General features: G+C 53.6%; 1 protein-coding gene across 1 annotated transcript in view; it reads right to left on the bottom strand.

Moving 5' to 3' along the window:
* The window catches only part of VWF (von Willebrand factor), a 122,547-nt gene that overhangs the window by 65,831 nt on the left and 34,007 nt on the right, over positions 1–22,709 (bottom strand). The window contains exons 10-17 of the mRNA XM_069585872.1: positions 21,926–21,972; positions 17,324–17,460; positions 16,899–17,037; positions 15,826–15,926; positions 10,855–11,050; positions 10,019–10,234; positions 3,658–3,898; positions 2,038–2,132 (exon numbers count right to left, since the gene is read on the bottom strand). Coding sequence (XP_069441973.1) covers positions 2,038–2,132; positions 3,658–3,898; positions 10,019–10,234; positions 10,855–11,050; positions 15,826–15,926; positions 16,899–17,037; positions 17,324–17,460; positions 21,926–21,972 — 1,172 coding nt within the window. The remainder of the gene's footprint in view (positions 1–2,037; positions 2,133–3,657; positions 3,899–10,018; positions 10,235–10,854; positions 11,051–15,825; positions 15,927–16,898; positions 17,038–17,323; positions 17,461–21,925; positions 21,973–22,709) is intronic.

The following is a 22,709-nucleotide window of genomic DNA, read 5'->3' as shown; positions in this document are numbered from 1 at the left end:
CACTGCGTGATTGAATAAATGACGGCAGCAGATGACTGATACAGTGCCTGACTTTCAAAAACTCTGATGTGCTGGATTGCATTTGTATCTTACATACACAGCATTTACTACCTCGTATGGGTGAGAAAGTCAGAATTTCCAACCTCATTTTTATATGGAAACGTCTGTTAGGAAACTAAAACCCTAAGAGGTTAAACGATTTTTCCAAATCACATGAAATTCTAGGAGTTCCCTGACTTTGAAAAAAGATACCCCTCCAGTGACTAGACAAGAAGACGACTCTGGGCAAGGGAGACATGAAAGACCTGGGAAGCAGAATGTAGCCGAGAGGGGTGAGGTCGTGGGGGAAATGCCTCAGTGAGAGAGAGCGGGAGGAAGAAAGAGGCACAGGGATGCAGTGACCTTGGGGGTCCACTATGGACTGAACGGTTGTGTCCCCCAAAATCACAGGCTGAAATCCTAACCCCCAAAGGTCAGGAGGTTAGAAGGCAAGGGTTGGGGGAGGAGATTGGTTATGAGGTGGGTGACCAATCATCCCTCATGAATGGGGTTAGCACCCTAAGGAAACACGCCATGGGACTCCCTCACCCCTTCCAACACGTCAGGACACAGTGAGGACCCAGAAGCGGGTTCTCACCTGGCCATGCGGGCACCCTGCTCTCAAATCTCCACCCTCCAGGACTGTGAGAAGTATCTGCTGTTTGTAAGTCCCCAGTCTGCAGTATTTTGTTATGCAGCCTGAACGGACCAAGACAAGGTCCTAAGTTCTGATAGCTGGTAAGCTGCCTGCGTGTTTCGGATCCTGCCCCGGCTATAGGCTGAGATGCTCCACAACCAGCCAGCCATGCAGGGGCAGGGGCAAATTCCCCACCAGGGCCCTTGACAAACAAACACAGTCACAGAGCTGGGTCAGAGGGAGGGTCTCAGGTAAACTGAGAGGCGGGAAGCAGAGGCTGAAAATAGCCCATATGTCTTACAACATATTGAAAAGCAGAGACATCACTTCACCAACAAAGGTTCGTCTAGTCAAAGCCATGGTTTTTCCAGTAGTCATATATGGATGTGAGAGCTGGACCATAAAGAAGGCTGAGCACTGAAGAATTGATGCTTTTGAATTGTGGTGCTGCAGAAGACTCTTGAGAGTCCCTTGGACAACAAGGAGATCAAACTAGTCAATCCTAAGAGAAATCAGTCCTGAATATTCACTGGAGGGACTGATGCTGAAGCTGAAGCTCCAATACTTTTGGCCACCTGATGCAAACAGCCGACTCAATGGAAAATACCCTGATGCTGGGAAAGATTGAAGGCAGGAAGAGAAGGAGGTGACAGAGGAGGAGAAGGGTAGATGGCATGACTGACTCAATGGACAAGAATTTGAGCAAACTCTGGGAGATGGTGGAGGACAGAGGAGCCTGGTACGCTGCAGTCTATAGGGTAGCAAAGAGCCAAAACGACTTAGCAACCAAATAACAATTTGCCTAAAGACATCCCACCTCCTCCTCCTAGGGGGTCCTTTCTACACAAGGATGACAATCTGTCTGGAATCCCACGAGGTCCCTGCTCCATAAATGTGAATATGGTCCCACCAGCCCCAGGTCAGCCTCTTCTCTCTCCTGTGTCTCAACCCTAAACAGCACAGCATCAATTACAACCTTCACACTAAAGGCACCAGGTTCAAACTGCTCTCTCAAATCCATCTGAGAAGCTTTCTAAACAGGTGTCCTGGTCAGCATGTCCCTTGATAGAGAGGCCATCAGAGGAGGGCGGTGTTGACCACAGTCAAAGTGGCCAACACACCCACAGCTGCTCCCTGGGTTAAGGTTCCCGTGGGCAGAAGTGAGATCTCGCTGGTCCATCCTACAAGCAATTCAGTCTTTCCTCATCACAAAATTAAACTCCTCCTGCCTCAGTACTTGGGATGTCCACATGCAAAGGCCTGGAGGTCACCCATCCAAACACATGCCTGAATGCAGCCAGCCCCCTCGCCGACCCAGTCTGGGCAGAGGGAGTGGGGAGCTCATGGCGAGCAGTACTCACTGCGGTGGGACAGAGGGCTGCTGAGGACTGCTTCAGGCAGCAGGCTCCCCGGGGCTCCGCTCGTGGAGCAGTGCATGAAGCCATCTTCGCAGTAGCTGCAGAAACAAAAGTCACAGCCTCACTTAGAAGGACTCCCTGCCTCCCACAAGGCACTCTGCCCACTCCAGCCAGGCTTCCATCCCATCATCCATGTGAAACGCAGCTGCTCACCACATTACAAAGCAAGAGGGCCACCAGGACCTTCTGATCGCCAAACTCAATGGCCTCTTCTCCAGGTAACAAGAAGGGTCCAGGAGTTCCTGGGTTCCAGCCAGTTGCTGAGTGGCTTGGGAAAGCGATCATATCTCTAAGCCTCAAATTCCTACTGAAAAAGCCTGCCTGCCTAACAGTGTTGTTGCAAGGTCCCGGAGAGAAACACCTTGAATATTACAGCACAGTCGCTCAGTCGTGTCTGACCCTTTGTTACCCCATGGACTGTAGCCCACCAGGCTCCTCTGTCCATGGACTTCTCCAGGCAAGAATATTGGAGTGGGTTGCCATTTCCCCCTCCAGGGGATCTTCCCAACCCAGGGATCGAACCCTGGTCTCCTACACTACAGGCAGATTCTTTACCATCTGAGCCACCAGGGAAGCCCAGAGGGTGAGTAAAGGATTGCGGGGCTGATGAAAACATTCTGTATCTCGAGTGTGACAGTAGTTACATGATGTACACACTTGTAAGCATCTGTAGCTCTGTATACCAAAAAGGAGAAATTTTATTGTGTGTAAATTATATCTCAATAAACAAAACTTTTTCTAAATTTTTTTAAAAATCAGAACAGCAAAGGGTCATAATCAGGGAAGCTGAGGCTGGGTGCATTAGGCCTCCTGATACTATTCTCCCCACTCCAGTGTCTGAAATTTTCCATCACCAGGACACTTCGGCTGGTCTCCCTTGTAGACAGTCAGCTTCTTTGAGGCCCACTCTGTGTCCCGTTCATCTTCAGGTCACCATCTCTAGCCTAGCGCCCAGGACAGAACCGGTGCCAAGGAGGTGTTTGTAAATGTTCTGTTACAAATGTTTTCTGCGACTGTGACTGCCCTGTTGACACTGACTGCGCCCAAGGCCCTGGGTGAAGGGCAGCAAGAAGTAGGTGTGATCTGGATGGTGTGGGTTTTTTTGTTTTTTGTTTTTTGTTTTTCAAGAAAAGCATGAAGCAAGTGGGGACAGTGATGCGCTCTGGAGGCGATGCTACTATGGTCAGTGTTCTTCTGGCTCAAATGCTTTGTTCTGAGAACACTGACAGGAGGCTGAAGGGGAGGCTGGCAGGGAGCACTCTCATCTCCTGTTCTAGAAAAGGGAAACCGACACCTCATGCAGGGAGTGGGGCTCCACGAGTGACAGCTGGCTTACTGCACATGACTTACTCCCACCACCAGCCTGAAGCTCCAATGCTGGGCACAGGAAGGCAGACAGAAGGCCTGGGTGATATCCCAGCTTAGCTCCCAACTCACTGCGCAACGCTAGGCAGGCACTTCCTACCATGGGCCTCAGTGTACCCATCCATGAAATGGAGGACTCAGAGGACCATTTCCTAGCCCTGCCATTTCCAGGGTCCCCAGTCCCACTGCTCGACTCACCACATGGTGTGATGGTCCGAGAAGATGTCTTCAGGTTGGAAGATCTCGCCGTCATAGTAACAGGGGCACTGGGCCTTGGGCACACAGGACCCCGTCTCATCCAGGAAGAGCCCCGCAGGGCAGAAGCAGCCCTCCAGACAGACCTCAGTGCATTCCTCGTCCGGGTGGGAGAGTGAGCGGCAGGTGAGGTTGCAGGGGGTCCCACACTGCTGGTACACCTGGCCGTGTGGGCAGCTCAGTGCTGGAGGAGAGGGAGGGGCAAGGACAGACTCAGCAGAAATGTTAAGATGAGCAGGACTGTGGTTCTAGGACCAGCAGTCCTACCCACTGCCTCTGGGACCCCCAATTACATCTGTATGGTCACCGCCTTATCTTCCCACCGGGAGCAAAAGTGTGTGTGTGTGTTTTCCTATTTTTTGGCCACATATGGGATCTTAGTTCCCCGATCAGAGTTGAAACCCCCTTCAGTGAAAGTGCACAGTCTTAACCACTAGACCACCAAGAATCCCCACAAATGACTGTTCTAATTACGGAAGCATATGCTTTCTCCTCTGTTTAACTAGGGGGACCATGCTTTGGTCAGCTTTGAATTCTCAGAGCCTGGGACAGAATAGAAATCTTGGTAGATTTTAGGGCTGTAAATATCGACCCTGAATACTCATTGGAAGGATTGATGGTGAAGCTCCAATACTTTGGCCATCTGATGCAAAGAGCTGCCTCATTGGAAAAGACCCTGATGCTGGGAAAGATTGAGGGCAGGAGGAGAAGGGGATGACAGAGGATGAGATGGTTGGATGGCATCACCGGCTCAATGGACATGAGTTTGAGGAAGCTCCGGGAATTGGTAATGGACAGGGAAGCCTGGCGTGCTGCAGTCCATGGGATTGCAAAGAGCTGGACACAGCTGAGTGACTGAATGACAACAATTAATAAAAAAAAAAAAGACCTGGCAGGGATGGGTGAGGGCATTTCTCCCATGATGATAAAAACAATGACAGCTCCCTTAACTGAGCACCTACTGGATACCCTGCTCTTCACGGGGTTTTATGCCTTTGGTGCCTCTCAATGAGTGAGACCTCACAATCCCACCACCAGAGGTAAGAAACCTGAAACTTAAGCTTAGTGACCCACCAGGGACCTGCCTTCCAGGAAGAGGCCAAGGCAGGATTTTTTTTTTTTTTTTGGCTACATTGGGTCTTAGTTACAGCATATGGGATCTATTCCCAGATCAGGGATTGAATCCAGGCCCCCTGCATTGGGAGCGCTGAGTCTTAGCCACTGGACCACCAGGGAAGGCCTTGAGGCAGGATTTGAACCCAGCTCTCTGTGACAGCCCCAAAGCTCATGCTCTTAACCATTATGCTCTAAAAGAAAACAGTCCCCTAGGAGCTAGGCTTTGGGGATATGCCAGTCACAAAGAACTGGGGCACTCAAAGCGGGCAGCACCCACCTCCCCATAGCCCTTGCCCTTCCTGGCCTTCTCCCACATAGAAACGTAAACAACTAAGAGAGTGGGCGCTGAACACCAAGTTCCAGGGCTCAAGTCCCAGCCGTGCCTCTAGTCAGCAGTGTCCTCACTGGAATATAAAAATAGCATCCACCTGGGTGGCTGTGAAGGCTAAGGGAGTTTCGAGTCATGCCTGGCAGGTGGCGATTGTCTGCCGCTTTCCTGCCTTTGTGAGAAAGGGGAAACGCAGCCCGAGCTCTGCAGGCTCCAAACCTAAGAGGCCCCGGCACTGACGGGTCCCAGCCAAGATTCAGCCCACTGTCTGAGCTCACGGTCCTCTCACAAGCTCCCCGATGATGGAATTCTTGACTGGTGGCGGGGGAGGGAGGTTGGTGTTGAGGGGCACTTGGCTCTTTCAAGATGCTTTTCCATTGCAGATCAGCTGTCATCCAAGAAATAAGAAGCTCACCCTGAGGACACTCCTCCCAGGATCATAGAACCTGTTGCTCCCTGTTAGAAGCCATTTCTCCAGCAGAAACCTGCTAGCTGTGTCCCAGGGAAGCTGTAAAGGGAAAGCCTGGTCGTGAACCTCAGAAATGTCCACGCCAGGATGCTTCCCCGCCTACAACTGCCCTGGGTGGGTGCGGTCTTTGAGGGAAGCTGGGAGGGGAGGGGCTCTAACCATGTTAGACACAGACTTTGAATATTTAGAGCAAAGGTATCCACCTTTGGATAGGACATGCATACATGATTCACTCAGTTGTGCCCAACTCTTTGCGACCCCATGGACTACAGCCCACCAGGCTCCTCTGTCCATGGGATTTCCCAGTCAAGAATACTGGAGTGGGTTGCCATTTCCTTCTCCAAGGGGATCTTTCCAATCCAGGAATCAAACCTGCATCTCTTATGTCTCCTGCATTGGCAGGCGGATTCTTTACCGCTGTACTACCTGGGAAGCCCTACGATGGGACAGGTTGGGTTCCAAAGACGGGCGTCCCAATCAACTGAACCTATGACTGTAAGGGCACATTTCACCCAATCAGAAGGAGCTAGAGCTGAGAAGGCTTTTTCCTCTGAGAAGCCGGCTCAGCCGTGTTAAATGTCTCCTTCTTCCCCAGAAGTAACATTGTCTGTTTAACACGTGTTGACTGTGTGTCCACGGCATGGGGTGTGGGAGGGGCTGTGCTAGGCTGGAGGATGCAGAGATGGTAAGACTTGGTCCCTGCCTGCCAGGAACCTGGGGTCTTGTCTTTCCAAAGGAAACACAACCAACTTCCAAGGGGAAAAAAAAATGTTGTGCTTTTCAGGACTGTCCTGATAGCACCTTGTAAAGCACCTACACAATCGAGTCTTGCTCCATGAGAGTCCCCAGTGGGTATGGCCTATTCCTGGGGACAGAGTTAGTTGTTTAGGAATTCTGCTCATTTCTCAGGAAGGGAAAATGAGGTGCAGGATGGAGGAGGAACCCAGGCATCCTGCCCCCCCTTCCTCAGGCCTCAGAGGGACAACCCAGGGCCATCTGGCTGGTTTTTTCTGGTTCAGCTCATAGAGACAGATCCCTCTTGTCCTTAAAAGTCTTCAGGGACAGGGTCTGCCGTGGGGGTCCAGTGGTTACAAATCTCAATGGTCCACTGAGCTCATGTGCCCCAACTGGAAAATCCATGCACCACGGTGAAAGATCCTGCCTGAGACAAAGAAGATCCCAAAGCAACTAAATAAATATTTTTTAAAAGACTGACATAGCCTAGATAAATAAATTTTTTCTTTTGAAGTCTCCAGGGATGGGGTCTTCCCACCACCTGCACTTCCTGCCATATCACGAGGCCTTGGGAGCCAGGAAACTCAGGTCAGGGCCTGCTGCTGTGGAGTCGGCCCATCCCCTTTTTGTTCTGTTCTGGGTGGGGGTTAAGAACAGCTGCTCCTAAGAGTTTAAAGGCTATTTGGGTAAGCCCTTGGCATTCTGGGGGACTCTCCTAAAGGAGGAAATCCCTCGGGCGGTTCAGCACAGGGATAATGCGTAGTGTCTAACATCGGCGGACAATCGAGATGACAGGGACAGAGTGAAGGGACAAAGGAGGTGATACAGCAGTTAATGCCACTCGGGGACTGTCGGCAGAAAAACACGGGAGACCCCTGTAAGTTAAAACGATGACTCAGAAAGCAGGTTTGCTTAACCACAGAACCAAGCAGGCTTGCTTAGCAACAAAACCACGAGAGAAACAGGAGACAAGCCTCCAAACAATAAAACAATGATGGCATGCAACCCACATCCTGCCCAGTGAGCTCAGTAAGTTAATGATCCCTAGGACATGCTCTCTGCACCCACCGAAACAAGAATTTGTGGACCCAGCGTGACCATGTAGGAACAAGAAAACTCACCTGCTCAACCCGGAGCCGGAGCTGATGATGGAAGCAGAAAGCCTGCTCGAGAAAGACCGAGGTCTCCGCCCCCCTCCCCACTTTTGATTATAAAACTGTAGCCCAGGAAGCTCTCAGGATGCGGCATTTCTCACCCACCCACTTGTACAACCTCACAAGTGTCCTATTCTAATAAATCACTTCTTCTCTACCACTTGGCCTCACGCTGAATTCTTTTCTGCCCTGAGACATGAACAACCATGGTACTGGAGCTCTTTGGAGCTCACGAAAGAACACCAAACTGTTTTAAAAATATAGTCACAGACACCACTTACTCCAGATCATGTCTCCCAATTTCTAAACAGCAAACGCTGATGAGGGTTTTGGAGGGTGAAGCGAAGGGCTCGAAGCAAGTTGCCAGTGAGGTCTCAGCCTCAGTTGTCCTGGCTGCTGGGCTATGACCTCTGACACCCCAGGGATGGCGGGCTGCGGGCACAACTGCACACGTCTGAACATTTCTTCCTTTCCATCCTCACTTTGTGTCTGTTTCTCTTTTCCGTAAGGTCGCTTAAAATCAAATCACACTTAAACTCATTTTTATAAGGTCGCTTAAACTTGGCTCCTTTAATCCCAAATAATGATACTTTTGGAGCCCCTAAATCTAAACTCCTCTTCAAATAGGTATTATTAAGTCCTTTCACTGTTTTTTGTAGTTCCTATTTTCCTGTTTCTATCAGAACCACCAACATTTATGTCTCCAAATACATCTGCTGCTGCTGCTAAGTCACTTCAGTCATGTCCGACTCTGTGCAGCCCAAGACGGCAGCCCACCAGGCTCCCCCGTCCCTGGGATTCTCCAGGCAAGAACACTGGAGTGGGTTGCCATTTCCTTCTCCAACGCGTGAAAGTGAAAAGTGAAAGTGAAGTCGCTCAGTCGTGTCCGACCCTTAGCAACCCCACGGACTGCAGCCTACCAGGCTCCTCTGTCCACAGGATTTTCCAGGCAAGAGTACTGGAGTGGGTCGCCAAATACATCTACTTCACCCTATAAATCAGTGTCCACTAGACCATATCCTCCTTTAATGCCTTCACTTCTACATCCCTACTATTATTCCACCGTCAGAAGCAACTTTTCTCCATCAAGAAAGTACCTTTTTTAAAGCCTGGTCAAGGGCATGCGTGTACATGCTAAGTCACTTCAGTTGTGTCCGACTCTTTGCGACCCCATGGACTGTAGCCCACCAGGCTCTTCTGTCCGTGGGATTCTCCAGGCATGAATACTGGAGTGGGTTTTCATGCCCTCCTTCAGGGACTATTCCCCACCCAGGGACTTCCCCACCTCCAGGAAGCCTTCCTTGGTTGCCCCTGTCTTAATCTAACTATGCTCTTCCTCAGTGTGACAGGCACCTAGTAAGGGAGGCAGTGTCCATCTCTGCCTCAAACATGAAGGTCCAGGCCCTACAGCACTGTGGCTGCCTGGCCCCGCAGGGCACCGGGCAAATGTTCCCAGCGCAACAGTAACAACCAACCAGGGACCACAGTGCGGGGCACACACGAGCTCAGATGCCAGGCCTTTAACAGTGCCGGAGAGGCTCTCAGATCGTCTGGGGACAATGACTTTATTCTACTTTATACGACTTCACACAGTGCTGCAACTGTGGGCAGGACTGCTCCGAGGTTTACCTGAAGTTATAGGACGGGCTTCCTAGGTGGAGCTAGGGGTAGACTCCTCCTGCCAATGCAGGAAACATAAGAGATACAGGTTTGATCCCTGGGTCAAGAAGACCCCCTGCAGGAGGAATTGGCAACCCACTCCAGCATCCTTGCCTGGAAAATTCCATGGACAGAGGAGCCTGGCGAGCTATATAGTCCATAGGATCGCAAAGAGTTGGACGTGACTGACCACACATGAGGGGGAGGATCAAAGAAGAATATACCCGCAGTTATCTCAGAAAGTTATTAAAATACTCCTTTTCCCAGTTACACATCTCTGAGGCCAGATATTCATGCAAAGCGCTGCAAAGAGTCAGACACAACAGAAGCGACTTAAAGAAGTGAAAGTGAAAATCACTCAGTCGTGTCTGAGCGATCCCATGGACTATACAGTCCATGGAATTCTCCAGACCAGGATACTGGAGTGGTAGCCTTTCCCTTCTCCAGGGGATCTTCCCAATCCAGGGATTGAACCCAGAAGTGACTCAGCACGCACACATATAAGCAGAGGACTGGTACCTGCCTCTCCCCTATTGCTTCATCAGACCCTCCAGGTATGCAGGAACCCATGGGCATCTGGGACCCACTCACTTCTCACCCCCACCGCACGTGTATCCCACACTAGGTAGCAGCAGCCTCAGAAATCTCTGCCAAGCAGGGACCCCAGTCCCCACTGCCCTGTCCTTCCAGGAAATGGGAAGGGTGAGGGATGGGAGATGCCCTGGGCTCCTTTCCCAGTGCAGTAAAGCAGAGACAGTGCTCTGACCTGGCCCAGAGCAGAGGGCATCCCAGCAGATCCCGCTGGCTGGCCTGGAGGGGCAGCAGACGGGAAAGGACACTCACCACAGAAGCTGGGCTCCCGCCACCCGATGTGCACGCCCCTCCGGGCGCAGGCCGCCGCGTAGTTGGCCACCGCGTCGCACAGGCAGTCTCTGCCATCGGAGCAGGCGCACACGTCGAAGCGGCAGTTGCGCAGGTAGGGCAGCGGGCCCACGGCGCTGTGGCAGGCCTCGAACTTGCGGGACGTCAGGATGGCGCAGGCCTGGTCTGCGAACTTGGCTGTGGGGAAAGGAGGGGCGTGTCCAGACCGCGCACAGGCGCACGCACCCAAGACCAAACTCGCCCCGCCCCGCTAGGCTGAGCCAACAGCAAAAACAGCTTCTCTCTGATCTGGGAACCATGGCGATTTTCTTCCGCAGCCAATATTCTTTTTTGATCGGCTTCAATACACAATCAACTGCATTTCCCAGAGAGAAACTGTTCCCTGATGCAAACCTGGCATCAGTTGGGAAAGAGGGCGCAGTTGATGTAGGCCCCAGATGCTGGGGCAGACCAATCTGCGGATAGCCACCCCCTGCATCTATCTTCCGGTAATGTAATTGCTGCTGAAACAGACTGAGAAGGTCCAGGGGAAGAACTGTGGACTACTCTTTTCTTTCCCAGGGTGTGGCCCACAGAGGGTGCTCAATAAAGAGACTCTGAAGAATAAATGATCCAGATAATCAAATGCTGAAGATGAAAAGAAAGACCCACCGGCTCCAACCCCCTCACCATGGGCACAGTGTTCAGGAAACGCACTGGAACAAGGGGGATCTCAAGGGTTTGGGGGCCCCCTCCCCCACGGTGGGCACTCCATCCCTGGAATGCACTGGAACTCGGGGATCTCGGAGCTCACATACTCAGGCGCGGGTTGAGGCTGCAGGGGTCACTGGGCTGCTCCTGCAAGTCCTCACAGTCTGCACGTAGCTTCCAGGAGTTTCCAAAGTGCTCCACCAGGGGCTCGACCAGGCCCGCGGGCGTCAGGAAGTCATCCCTCTGGTTGCCGTTGTAATTCCCGCACAGCCCGCAGGTCCTCCCCGCGTAGACCGGGGACAGCTGTGGGGGACAGACCACGTGGAGCAGCCGCCCCAGCAGCCACAGCTTCCCTGCCCTCATGAGATGGTTTTCATCAAAAAAGGTCCCCCGGAGGGGAGGAATAAATATGACTTTAATACACCACAGCTAAGCCCTGGGCTGCCAAAGAAACTAAAAACCCGAAGTGTGGTATCTGTTAACCAGTTCCCAGTAGTTTCTCCTGCTCTTAAATCTTTAGAATCAAAGCCCTGTCCTCTAGGAAGCAATTCAGGGATGATCCCCTCACTTAAAGACCGGACACTGAGACCCAGAGAGGGACAGCAACTCACCTGAGGTCACTGAGTTGGGCCCAGCGATGGGCGGAGCTCTGCCACGCTGGCCATCAGAAGACATGGCCAGGGAAACACAGTGCAAAGCTGGCCCCCCCTTTCTTGCACACTTATCTCTGTCACACACGTGAGAGAAGCAGGCTGAGCGTTTATGGCCCAAGTTTTCTCAGAACATACACTGAGTGACCAAAAAAAAAAAATACTCTTTCCTAGCGTCTAGATTTTAACTCAAGTCACTGGGCGTCTTTGAGGAAAAAAGGCCATGAGTCCAAGAGGACCCCAGGGGTTGTGGTCATGATCCAAAGAGGTAGGCGGTGGGGATCAGCGAGGACCCAGGGGCGGCCTGCGAGAGGACCAGGAGGGGTGCAGGCCACTGGCATGTGCTCATTCTCAATGCTTCTGAGCCTGGGGTGTGCGTTCACGGGTGACGTGGGGGTCCATGGTACAGCTGGAGTCATCTGCCCATCTCTTTTGCTGTGAGCCCAGGGCTTAGCTGTGATGTATTAAAGTCATCTCTTAGTTCAAACTGGAGCAGAGGCCTAGACCCACTGGCGGCCCTGACCCCTGCTCTGCAATTTGTATGAATGCTAAGTCGCTTCGGTCATGTCTGACTCTTCATGACCCCATGGACTGCAGCCCGCCGGACTCCTCTGTCCATGGGATTCTTCAGGCAAGAATACTGGCGTGAGCTGCCATGCCCTCCTCCAGGGGATCTTCCCGCCCCAGGGACTGAACCCGAGTCCCTTATGTCTCCTGCAATGCCAGGAGGGTTCTTTACCACCAGAGCCACCTGGAAGCCCCAGAATTCAATTGTAGCTTCAGGACCTCCTGTGTTCTGACACCCGGACAGGCTGGCTCTACAGGGTCATCTCTTGGAGCCCCTTCCAGCTTCCAGCTCCAACTCGACAAGACTCAGGATGAACAATCTCGTGAGGGTTTCGGACACATACATATGTATAATGGACCCAAGTTAATATCGTTCAGAAAAAGGAAGATGGAGTAACGTTTCCTTGTTTGCTTGGCAAACAGCAAGCGCGTTGGCACGTCAGGCAGCCGCCCTTCCCTGACCTCCCACTGAACATGTTGGTCCTCCCCACCCCCCCTCCCTCCCCCCAAACCCCGGCCCCGGCACTCCCTGGCGCTCCTCTGCTGTATCTCTCCTCCCCCTGGATGTATCACCTCCCAACGTGAGACACAGTTTCCTTGTCGGTTCTGCTTATTGTCCATTCCCCTCCATTAGAATTTAAACTAAACGAAGCCAGGATTCGGGTCTGTTTCGTGTCACTGCTGCAACCTCGGTGGTGTGCTCAGTGAGTGAATGGCTGGACAGTGTCTGGACAGATTTGTGAGCGAGCCAGGCGCTCCTCTGGACGCCAGCCCCGGCGAAGCTGGGGAGGCGCCTGTCCCCTCGCCCACATCCCAGCACTGTCTCTCTTCCCTCCTGGTTCCCAGGCCCCCAGGCCCTCAAGCTCCCCCTGTTCACCCACTAGGCCTGCCTTCTCCACCATCCACCGCTCTCTACGACTATCTCCTTCCCTCCCTGGGGCTAGTCTCGGAGGCTGGCTCAGCAAAAGGTTAGGAGGGTGGACACGTCCGTGGAAGCCAGGCCTACACTGTCCAGGATCGGGGACTTGGGGAGAATGCACTGGCTATTTGCTGTTTGGAATAAACCTCAGAGGCACTTCTGACCAAGTGAAAACTGTCAGAACCCTTTATCCTCCGCTCTAAGGCCGAGCTGGGCCTGCCTCACAGCTGGCACGGCCCGCTGCCTGGATGGCGGGACTCACACCGCACCCAGGGAGCCACTGGCAGCTTCTCTTTCGCCCCACGTCATCCCACTGCCTTGGTAGGGAGTGGGGGTCCCCAGCCGCCGCTCCAAGGCGTCCTGACACCAGCCGGTGCCCTCCACTCGGCGGTCCCCACAAACCCAGGGTCAGCATGGGAATGCGCTCCCTCACACACACCAAAACACCTAGGATGTTCGCCAGGCTGGTCACCTGCCTGTAGTCTTGACCAGTGAAGGCCCCTTCTCTTTTGTCAAACCCACCAAGCCCGGCCCCAGAGATAACCCTGCACCCCCTCCCCACAGAAGCAAGTCCGCCTTCGCTCCTCAGAGGAGACAGAAGGCAGAGGAGCTTGCAGGGAGGAGGTCAGCCGCCCAAGACCAGGCGCCATGGGCCTGCTGAAGCGGGTTGGGGGGGCGCCTCGCAGATCAAGAGCACCCTCCCTGTGCGGAGGGAAGTGCCTGAGAAAGCGGGGGAGTTAACGGGGCTGCCTGCCTTGATGACCGGGGTGTGGGAGACCTGAGTTCTGCTCACTCTGTAACCAAATGACTGTGAGTCACTGTCCTGCTCCAGAAATGAGCGTAGCTTTATTTCCAACTGTACCTGAGGGTTTGATAAGATCTCTAAGATTTTCATGTTCTTCTTTTTTAAGTTGTTGGGTGAAAGCAACTTTTATTTTTTATCTATTTCTCTATGTGTGTGCCATCACTCAATCATACCCAACTCTTGGTGACCCCATTGACTACAGCCTGCCAGGCTCCTCTGTCCACGGGATTCTCCAGGCAAGAATGCTGGAGTGGGGTGCCATTTCCTACTCGAGGGGACCTTCCCAACCCAGGGATCAAACCAATGTCCCTTGCGTCTCCCTCATCGGCAGGCAGATTCTTTACTACTTACTTTTTACTACTGAACCACCATGGAAGCCCTTTACTGATTTATTATTTATTTGGCTGCTCCAGGTCTCATCTGTAGCATGTGGGATCTAGTTCCCTGACCAGGGATTGAACCTGGGCCTCCTGTATTGGGAGCACAGAGTTTTAGCCACGGGACCACTAGGGAAGTCTCAAGATTTTCATGCCCAATAATCTTAGTGGTCAAAGCTTTATTTTCTTATAAAGGGAAAAAAAAAAGGTGTTGATTTGGAACTCTCTCAGGGACTTGAAGAGAAAGAATATGACATCACAAGGATGGAGGGCACCAGGACGTCCTCAGGGACACCCCAGATGCCCATCACAGGATCATACAGAGGCCTGGGGAACACTGGGACCCCGGATGAAAAGGGGGACCCTCCAGGGATTTTAATATATCCAGGGCAAGGGTTCTCAAAGTGTGGTCTTGGGACCTGTGGGATGGGGTGGTCCCGGAGGCCCTTTCAAGAGGTCTATGCAGCCAAAACTATTTTCCCACGACTTTTTCCCTCTCGTTCTCTGTGAGTGTGCAGTGGAGGTTTTCAGGGCCTACGTGACACATAGCACTGCAGAGGTCAACAGGATTCCAACTGTCTTCTGTCAAGACAGCCATTAAAGAAATTTGCAGGCACATAAAACATTGGTATTCTCACTCCTTAACTTTGTTTTGGAAAACAGATTTTTTAATCTTTACATTAATATGTAGCGACTTCACTATTGGTATTTTTTAACGAATTAACAAGGGTCTCTGATTTAATTTCTAATCTGGTAAATATCACTAGATAAGCGAAGTGTTCATTGTTCAGTCGTGTCTGACTCTGTGACCCCATGGACTGCAGTTCTATCCATGGGCTCCTCTATCCATGGGATTTCCCAGGCAAGAATACTGGAGCGGGTTGTCATTTCCTTCTCCAGGGGATCTTCCCAAACCAGGGATCGAACCCAGGTCTCTCACCTGGCAGGCCAGTTCTTTACTTTGTGAGCCACGAGGGAAGCAATAGAATACATCAATAGATACAACCCCTTAGCAGATCTCAGCACCTTCGGTAAAATTTAAGAGCGCAAAGGCATCTAAGACGTCCAAGTGAGAAGCACAGGTCTAGTGGTGGAGACCCTGCCCAGGCAGCTGATAGGGGTTGCAGTCCTGGGCACGTCTCCTGGCTCCCATGAGTCTTGCTTGCTTTGTTTATGAAAAAGCAGCGACAGTGCCTTCTGGGGAAATTTTCCCAGGAAAACATGGATCTGGAAGCCAGTCCTGTGAAATATACAAATCCCTATCCAAGAGTGACTCTAAGAACACAGAGAGCAGTTGGAAGTGACCCCCAGGCTGCCAAGCCTCTGGATGGGGGTGAGGGGGTTTGGATCTGGCAGCTTCCAGAAAAATCCTTCACAGGTAGTGGGTACATGACCCAGGTCTTCGCTGTGAGTCCCACAGCAGGCACCCCAGGGAACACCCTCTGATCACAACCCTTGTTGCAGTTAGGAGCCTTAGCAGTAAACCAGCTGCCCACCACCGCCCCCAATGCAGCCCTGCAGGGAGCCCACCCAGGCTGGAAACCCTCAGAGGACCAGAGCCCAGCACCCAGGAACTCCTAGGGTGAACAAGGGGTATCCAGACAGCAATCACCAGCCTCTCATACACAAGAGAGGCCTGTTCCTCGCTCTGGGGGCTCAGGGCGGGTAGGGAGAGAAAGGAATTCCCCTCCCGCCCTCGAGCTCTCCCATCAGAGCACAACAGGGGCTTTGTGTGGTCCAGCTGCCAGGAGGGCGCCTACCTTCAGCAGCAGCCTCCCGCGACCGTCCCAGTCTATCTGCAGGTCCTCCCCGAAGATGAGGTGCAGGGAGGCCGTCACAGTGTGCTGGATCCGGAGGTCACCTGGAACCAAGCAAGGTTGGGATTCAGGCTTGGGGTACGGCCAGGGCAGAGGGCAGCAGGCAGATGGGTTGTAGAGAGAGGTGGGCTTTGTCACAGAGCACTGTGGCAATGAAAGCAGTCAATTAGGGGGCAGCTGGGGGTGGCCATGAGGCTTACAGAGGGTCTCAGAGGAAAGGTGGATCAGGGTGGGTGCAGCGCAAACTGGGCTCCACGTAGAAGAAGGTGCCTCTGCATCGCTCCAGTAGCCTGCCATTTCCCACACTGCCACGAGGGGGCAGTAGAGGCTCCTGCATCCTCAGCTTATACACATGCCCTGAGCCAGGACGGGTTTTTCACTGAACCTCTTCTAAGCTCTTTATCATTCCCTGGGCTGTGGCACATGCTTCCAGGCTGAGTAACCCAGTTCTCACCGCTGAGCAATGCTGTGAGCAAAGCTAAACCTGAGGTTTTCTCTAGAGACGACGTAGGAGGCACACCTCTTATCCTAGAGAACATAGGATCTCATGGGAGACACACAGCATTAAGCACACACAGACAAGCTGTGGACCCACTGGCCCAGGTTCACCCACTCTGTGCAACAGGGGGATGCTGAGCCATGAGGTGGCCAGTGGTCATAAGGAAGAGGGGCGGGGTACAGGAGCCCCTTTGAGAGTGAAGGTTGGAATCATGCTGTGGGTAATGGTGCATTGCCGCCTGGCAAAGTCACTGAGCAGGGAGCTTTTCCCAGAGGTCACAGGGTCACCTGGCTTTGCCCCATGATGTCTTGGGGTCTGACCCATCACCAGCCACCCCGCCATCATTCAGCTCATCCTCCTCCTCCAGGAAGCCTTCCTTTCTTGCAGCATAAATTCAGACACCAGCCTGTCCTCCAACAATAGCACTCCTTCACAGTCTCACAGAAGAGGCGGCAGTGAGGGGTGGGGGCGCTGAGGGCGAGCTGGGTGGGGGCCTCCAGGGGAGGAGGGCGCCCACCTTGCAGGAGGGGAATCTGGACGTCCTGGCCATCCAGGGCGACTCCACCCCCGTGCTTCAGCTTCAGGAGGCCGTGGTGCGGGCTGGGCAGGCGGACGGTGACGGAGCGGGTGCAGACCGCATCAGGGTCGTCGGCACACTGCCAGGAGGGGCGTGCAGAGGGGTGTCACCACCACCCCCAGCCCAGCCCCCAGCCCATGCACTCAGGGAAAGACCCCAACCAGGCAGCCTCAGCTTCGCTCACTCGGAACCACTCTCTCCTCAAGACTCTAGGCCCAAAGGGAATCAGGGACCCGGATCCTCAAGGAGCCCTGGGCGCCCTGTCTGTCCTCCTCTTTGCTGGGTGGTCCAGAAAAAAGAAGTACACATGGAGTCACCTTGGCCCTCATCCCCGTCGGCACCCTGGGGCTGCCTGGCAGGCTCACCTGAACAGTCTCTATGACGACGGAGAAAGAGTGGTCCTGGCAGTCCTGGGCCAGCAGGTACTGGCAGACCCCGCTGAAGGTGAAGTGCCTGTCGTCAAAGCTCTTGAAGTGGGATTGTCCTGTGATGAGACACTCTCCTGGGGGGACAGGGGGAGGGGAGAGTGGGTATCCCAGTGGGTTCCCTGCGGGACAGGGGGAGGGGAGAGGGGGTGTCCCAGTGGGTCCCCTGGGGCTGTCCCAGCGGGGGGCACTTCCTGGGTTTCTGCCCACCACGGTCTAGAGAGGGGCCCCACAGGAGGACTCTACTCAGGCCCCACTCCTCTGGCCATGGGAGGTCAAGGCCCAGTGGGTCAGTCCTGAGCCTCAGGGTGTGAAGTCACACCCAGGGGGCTGGGCTGCGGGGGGTGGTGACGCTGGGTGGTGACACTGGGTCAGAAGCTAGGGTGAGCTCCAGCTCTGGACTCTGGGCTCACTCTGGCTCCCAGCCCTCCCCACTGCCTCCCTGGGTTCTGCTCTGCTGGGGTCAGAAGCCCTTCTCTGCACTGTTATCATGGGGGCTCCCCGCAACCAGGAGAGTCCCTGAGGGCGAGAAGGCAGAAAGCCAGCCCAGAACAGTGATGGGGCCAGCAGTCCAGGGGCCGGGATGCTGTCCTCACCCCCTACCCAGCCGAGGGGCAGTTCTCAGGCTTCTTCATGGGCAAATCCCTGCTGGGACTTCAGCGGGGCCAGTGGGGGCCCAGGACACCATCTGCCCACTATCTCACCACCGCCCGAGCCAGCTCCCCAGCCAGGCTGACACAGCTGGGGGTGGCAGCGAGGACTCCCCAGCATCACCCTGCAGCTCCAGCCCTCGACTTGCCCCAGATCCAACCGCTATTCTGTCCTCCCCAGGCCCCAGATCAGCCCATGGTGCAGGCCCAACACACCCTGGACCACAGACCATCTGTGGGGGCAAGGGGGCTCTGCCATCATCTCCAGTGATGCCTGCTGGCCCCGCCCCACTCAGGGCATCCCCATCTTGGGGCCCACAGTGGCCCCACTGAAGCCCAAGCAGTGTCTGGAGTCCTTCCCAGCGCCCCTCTCCGCGTCCCGTCTCCACCTTCTCCTCTACAGACAAATAACCAGGGACACAAGCCATGGCTGTTCCACAAAGTGGGAGCCCTCCTTCCCGGCCCTGTGAGCCCCAGCCTGCAAACAGCAAAGACTCATCCTCCACGGCACGGATCTGCTCTGCACCCCAAGTTCCCCCTAAGTGGGCCCTACAGCCAGCTCCATCTCCAGGGGCTGATGCTGGGCCCTGTCACACAGTCAGGAGTCCCCAAAGGCCTAAGGCGGAGGGGGATGGGGGTGCCAGCTGCCCACCTGTCAAAGACCAGGCTTATCAGCCCCTGACTACCACCTCATGCCTATATCTGCACTGAAAGGCACAGCGGGCATGGGGTGGGACCCCAACTTGGGGTCTCCAGGTGTGGCCCTGCCCTTGGAAGTCAGGGGGAGGGCAAGTAGCCCCCAGACCTCCATTAAAACCCTTAATCAGAGACTTCCCTGGCGGTCCAGTGGCTAAAACTCCACTCCCAGTCAGTGCAGGGGGCCCAGGTTCCATTCCTGGTCAGGGAACTAGATCCTGCATGCCACAACTAAGACCCAGCACAGCCAAATAAATCAATATTTTTTTAAATAAAATAAACAACAGAGTTGGGAGGGCTTCCAGATTGGTGAGCTTATCTACACTCAGGAGGTGGTGACCCCCGTTCCACCGGGAAAGAAGCTCCTGGGCTCAGGACCTTTCCAGAGCTTGCCCTGTGTACCTCTTCATCTAGCATTTGTATCCTTCATTTTTTTTTTTTTGTAATAAACTGATAATAGTAAGTGTAGTGTTTGCCCAAGTTCTGTGAGCCATTCTAGCAGTTACCATGGCTGGCATCAGAAGTAGGGACGCTTGGTTGCAGACCTTCACCTCCGGGTTCTGCACTAACCCCAGGTAGTCAGGCTCAGAAACGCAGTGAAGTGTAGGGCACCCAGGTGGCATCCAGTAAGTCAGAGAATTGGCCGTTGTGGGGAAAACACGAATGCATGGTGCCAGAACTGTGAGCAGAAACAAGTCAGGACTTCCCACTGCACTGTCCCCCAAGACGGGCACGAATAAGGGGTCACTCTTTGTGGAAGTCAGAGCGTAACGAGCAATGACTAGGGGCAAGGGTGGGCAAGGGTCACCCCGGCTGATTGCAGCCAAGCTGGAATTCCAAATCCACAGGTGTCACGAGAAAGCCTTTTTTAAAAAGAGACTTGTTTATTTGGCTTCATCGAGTCTCAGCTGTGACGCGTGGCCTTAGTTGCTCCGCGGCATGTGGGATCTTACTTCCTCGACCAGGGATCAAACGCACATCCCTGCATTGCAAGGCAGATTCCTAACCTGGACTGTCAGGGGAATCCCGAAAAAGCCTTTCTGACAGGGATTTTTCAGATGCTGTCATCATTCCACAAAGTGACACAGCCCTGTGCATCACAGGTCTTGGCCCCGTCACAGGGAAATGGACGGGAATGCTTCCCCCAGCCTGTTTTCTCAAGAGCACTCTAATCTGAGTAAGAAATTGGACTTGCCTTATCTCTGACAATGGCTGACAATGCCCAGGAAAAGAATGGTCAATGAGAGAATCCGCAAACATTCAAAAGCAAAACCCTGGGGCCTGAATCTACTCCTCCGATCTGATTTCCTGCTCTGACCTTCCCTGATGGGCATCCTTAAGTTTTCCGGGAATCAGAAGTCTGAATATTGTATTTAGCTTATCTCCTTGGTACAACTGAGAGATAGGGCTGCCTCACAGGAAACCCAGGAACACAGCCGTGCTGGAGAGCCATGAGCCCAGGGGGCTGGAGGAGGAGCCAAAAGGATGGGCTGCACAGTGACACTCACCCAAGCCCTGCCCACAGGTTCCCGAGAAGACCAAGTTCTGCCAAGAGCACGCCCAAAATGTTCCCAGCCACTTGGTCAGCAAAAGGCAGCCGGACATGCCACTGGCCACCACTGGACGCAGCAGGTAGGCAATAAAGGTTTGGGTCGTCTCCTGCAACTTCCAATTAGCTTGATTTCATGGGGATCCTGGACACGTGTCTGTGTGTGTGTGTTAGGCACTCAGTCATGTCTGACTCTTTGCGACCCCATGGACTATAGTCCACCAGGCTCCTCAGTCCATGGAATTCTCCAGGCAAGAATACTGGAGTTAGGTTGCCATTCCCTTCTGCAGGGGATCTTCCCAATCCAGGGATTGAACACAGGTCTCCTGCACTGCAGGCGAATTCATACTGTCTGAGCCACTGGGGAAGTCAACCCACATGGCAAGTACGAAATAGAGGTCAGGCAGTTGTGAGTCTGAGTCTGTGAGTTGTGAGTTTGTCTCTGTCTTATAGCAGCTGTGTGACTCTGGGTGAGTTACTTGACCTCTCTGAACCTGTTTCCTCTTTTGTAAAATGAGAATAAATTGCACCTGCCTCATAAGGAACACAAAACGTCATGTAACTGACCGAAAAGGGAGACGCATCAGGAGAAGAGCCAGGGTCATGGCGGGGGGCAGCTGGAGGGGAGGAGGCAGAGGGAGATCTGAGCAGACAAAATTTGCTGTAGATGGAGTTGGGGCTAAACAGAGGAGAATGTGAAAGGCAGAGATTGTATTGAAACTTTTCCTAAATGGATTTTCCAGGGTGGAGACAGGGTAGGAGAAATCACTGGGTGGCCCGGTTTTTCTAGCTCACGTGGTGCTATGCTCAGGCACTCAAACATGTCCGACTCTGTGCAACCCCATGGACTGTAGCCCACCAGGCTCCCCCGTCCCCGGGATTCTCCAGGCAAGAATACTGGAGTGGGTTGCCATGCCCTCCTCCAGGGGATCTTCCCAACCCAGGGATCAAACCCAAGTCTCCTGTGGCTCCTGCATTGCAGGCAGATTCTTTACCTGCCTCAGATTCTTTTACTGAGACACCTGGGAAGCCCTTGGGTCCCGCCAAAGTCTTTGGCTAAGGCATTCCGGAAAATTTCTGGAAATTTCTCACGTCAAAGTGAAAGTGAAGTCGCTCAGTTGTGTCCGACTCTTAGCGACCCCATGGACTGCAGCCTACCAGGCTCTCCATCCATGGGATTTTCCAGGCAAGAGTACTGGAGTGGGGTGCCATTGCCTTCTCCTGCCAAGGTCTTTGGCTAAGGCATTCTGGAAAATTCCAGAAATTTCTCACGTCAACTTTAAAGAATTCTCAAGCCCTTCTTCCTCTTAATTTTCCAAGGAATCTGCGTCATCTTTGTTTAGTCATCCATGACCTTACAGGTTTCACAGCTCACGCAACCGTAATCCTCTGAGCAAACAGGTGACAGGAAATAGGGTAAAGCTTTGCCCAGCTGCAGTCTCTGGTTTCACTGCTGGGGGGCTCCCTTGGCTGGCCGGAAAGGAACAGTTTAGCACAGCTGGTGCTGCAGCTGTGAACAGGGGCTGCATCCAGCCTGCATGTCCAGGTGAGGAGAAGCTGCCTGGCTACATGGCCCTCCCCGTCTGGTAAGGGAGGCTGCACCTCTCCACCAGGAGGAGGGCAGTGGTGTGGGGGGAAGCTCCCTACCTGGACAGTCCTCATTGCTGCAGACCCACTGGCTGTTTCGGCAGATGCTGGTGGAGAGAGAAGCACGGGTTATGGGTGGGTCTGCAGAGGCAGGCATCCATGAATGGATTTGGAGAGGACACCGCCACCCCACAGCCCCCAAGGAGGGGTATGGGGCCAGAAAGCCACCCAAATCAGAGGGGGGCTTCAGGAGGTGACGGTGCACCTAGTGGGGCCGCAGAGGAATCATGGAGACAACGCCGAGGCAAGGGAGCAAACCCTGACAGACAGAGAGAATAGGGAGAGCAAGCGAGTCCACCCAGGCACAAAGCAGCTGAATCTCTACCCTCTCAACACACACACACACACACACGCACACGCACATACACAGACACACACATATGCAACACATACATGCACAGACACACACAAACACATGTGCACACCCATACACACACAATATACACGCGTACGCATATAAACACACATATACAAAATGCACACACATGCACACACATATTGCTGGTGGAAGACAGAAAGGGTGGACTCTGATGGGGTAACGCCCTGACCGGTGCTGGGCAGCCCTGGAGACTCCTGGAAGACGGCCCAGGAGGGAAAGGCAGCCAGGGACAAGGTCTTGAGGTGTTCCCCTCCCCTGTGTGAGGTGGGGGACACCCAGAGCGGCTTCTGGAAGAAATGGCTTGAGAGAAGCAAAGGCAACAGGAAGAGTCACTTAAAGCATGGCCGGGGGTGCGGCTAGAGACGCTGTTTGCCCGTGAAGCAGCCTTACCCCCATCCCCCCCCT

This window comes from Ovis canadensis, chromosome 3 (assembly GCF_042477335.2).
Source record: "Ovis canadensis isolate MfBH-ARS-UI-01 breed Bighorn chromosome 3, ARS-UI_OviCan_v2, whole genome shotgun sequence".
Taxonomy (NCBI): Eukaryota; Metazoa; Chordata; class Mammalia; order Artiodactyla; family Bovidae; genus Ovis; species Ovis canadensis.
Note: the sequence above shows the minus strand (reverse complement) of the source record. Positions and strands in the feature narration are given on the sequence as shown.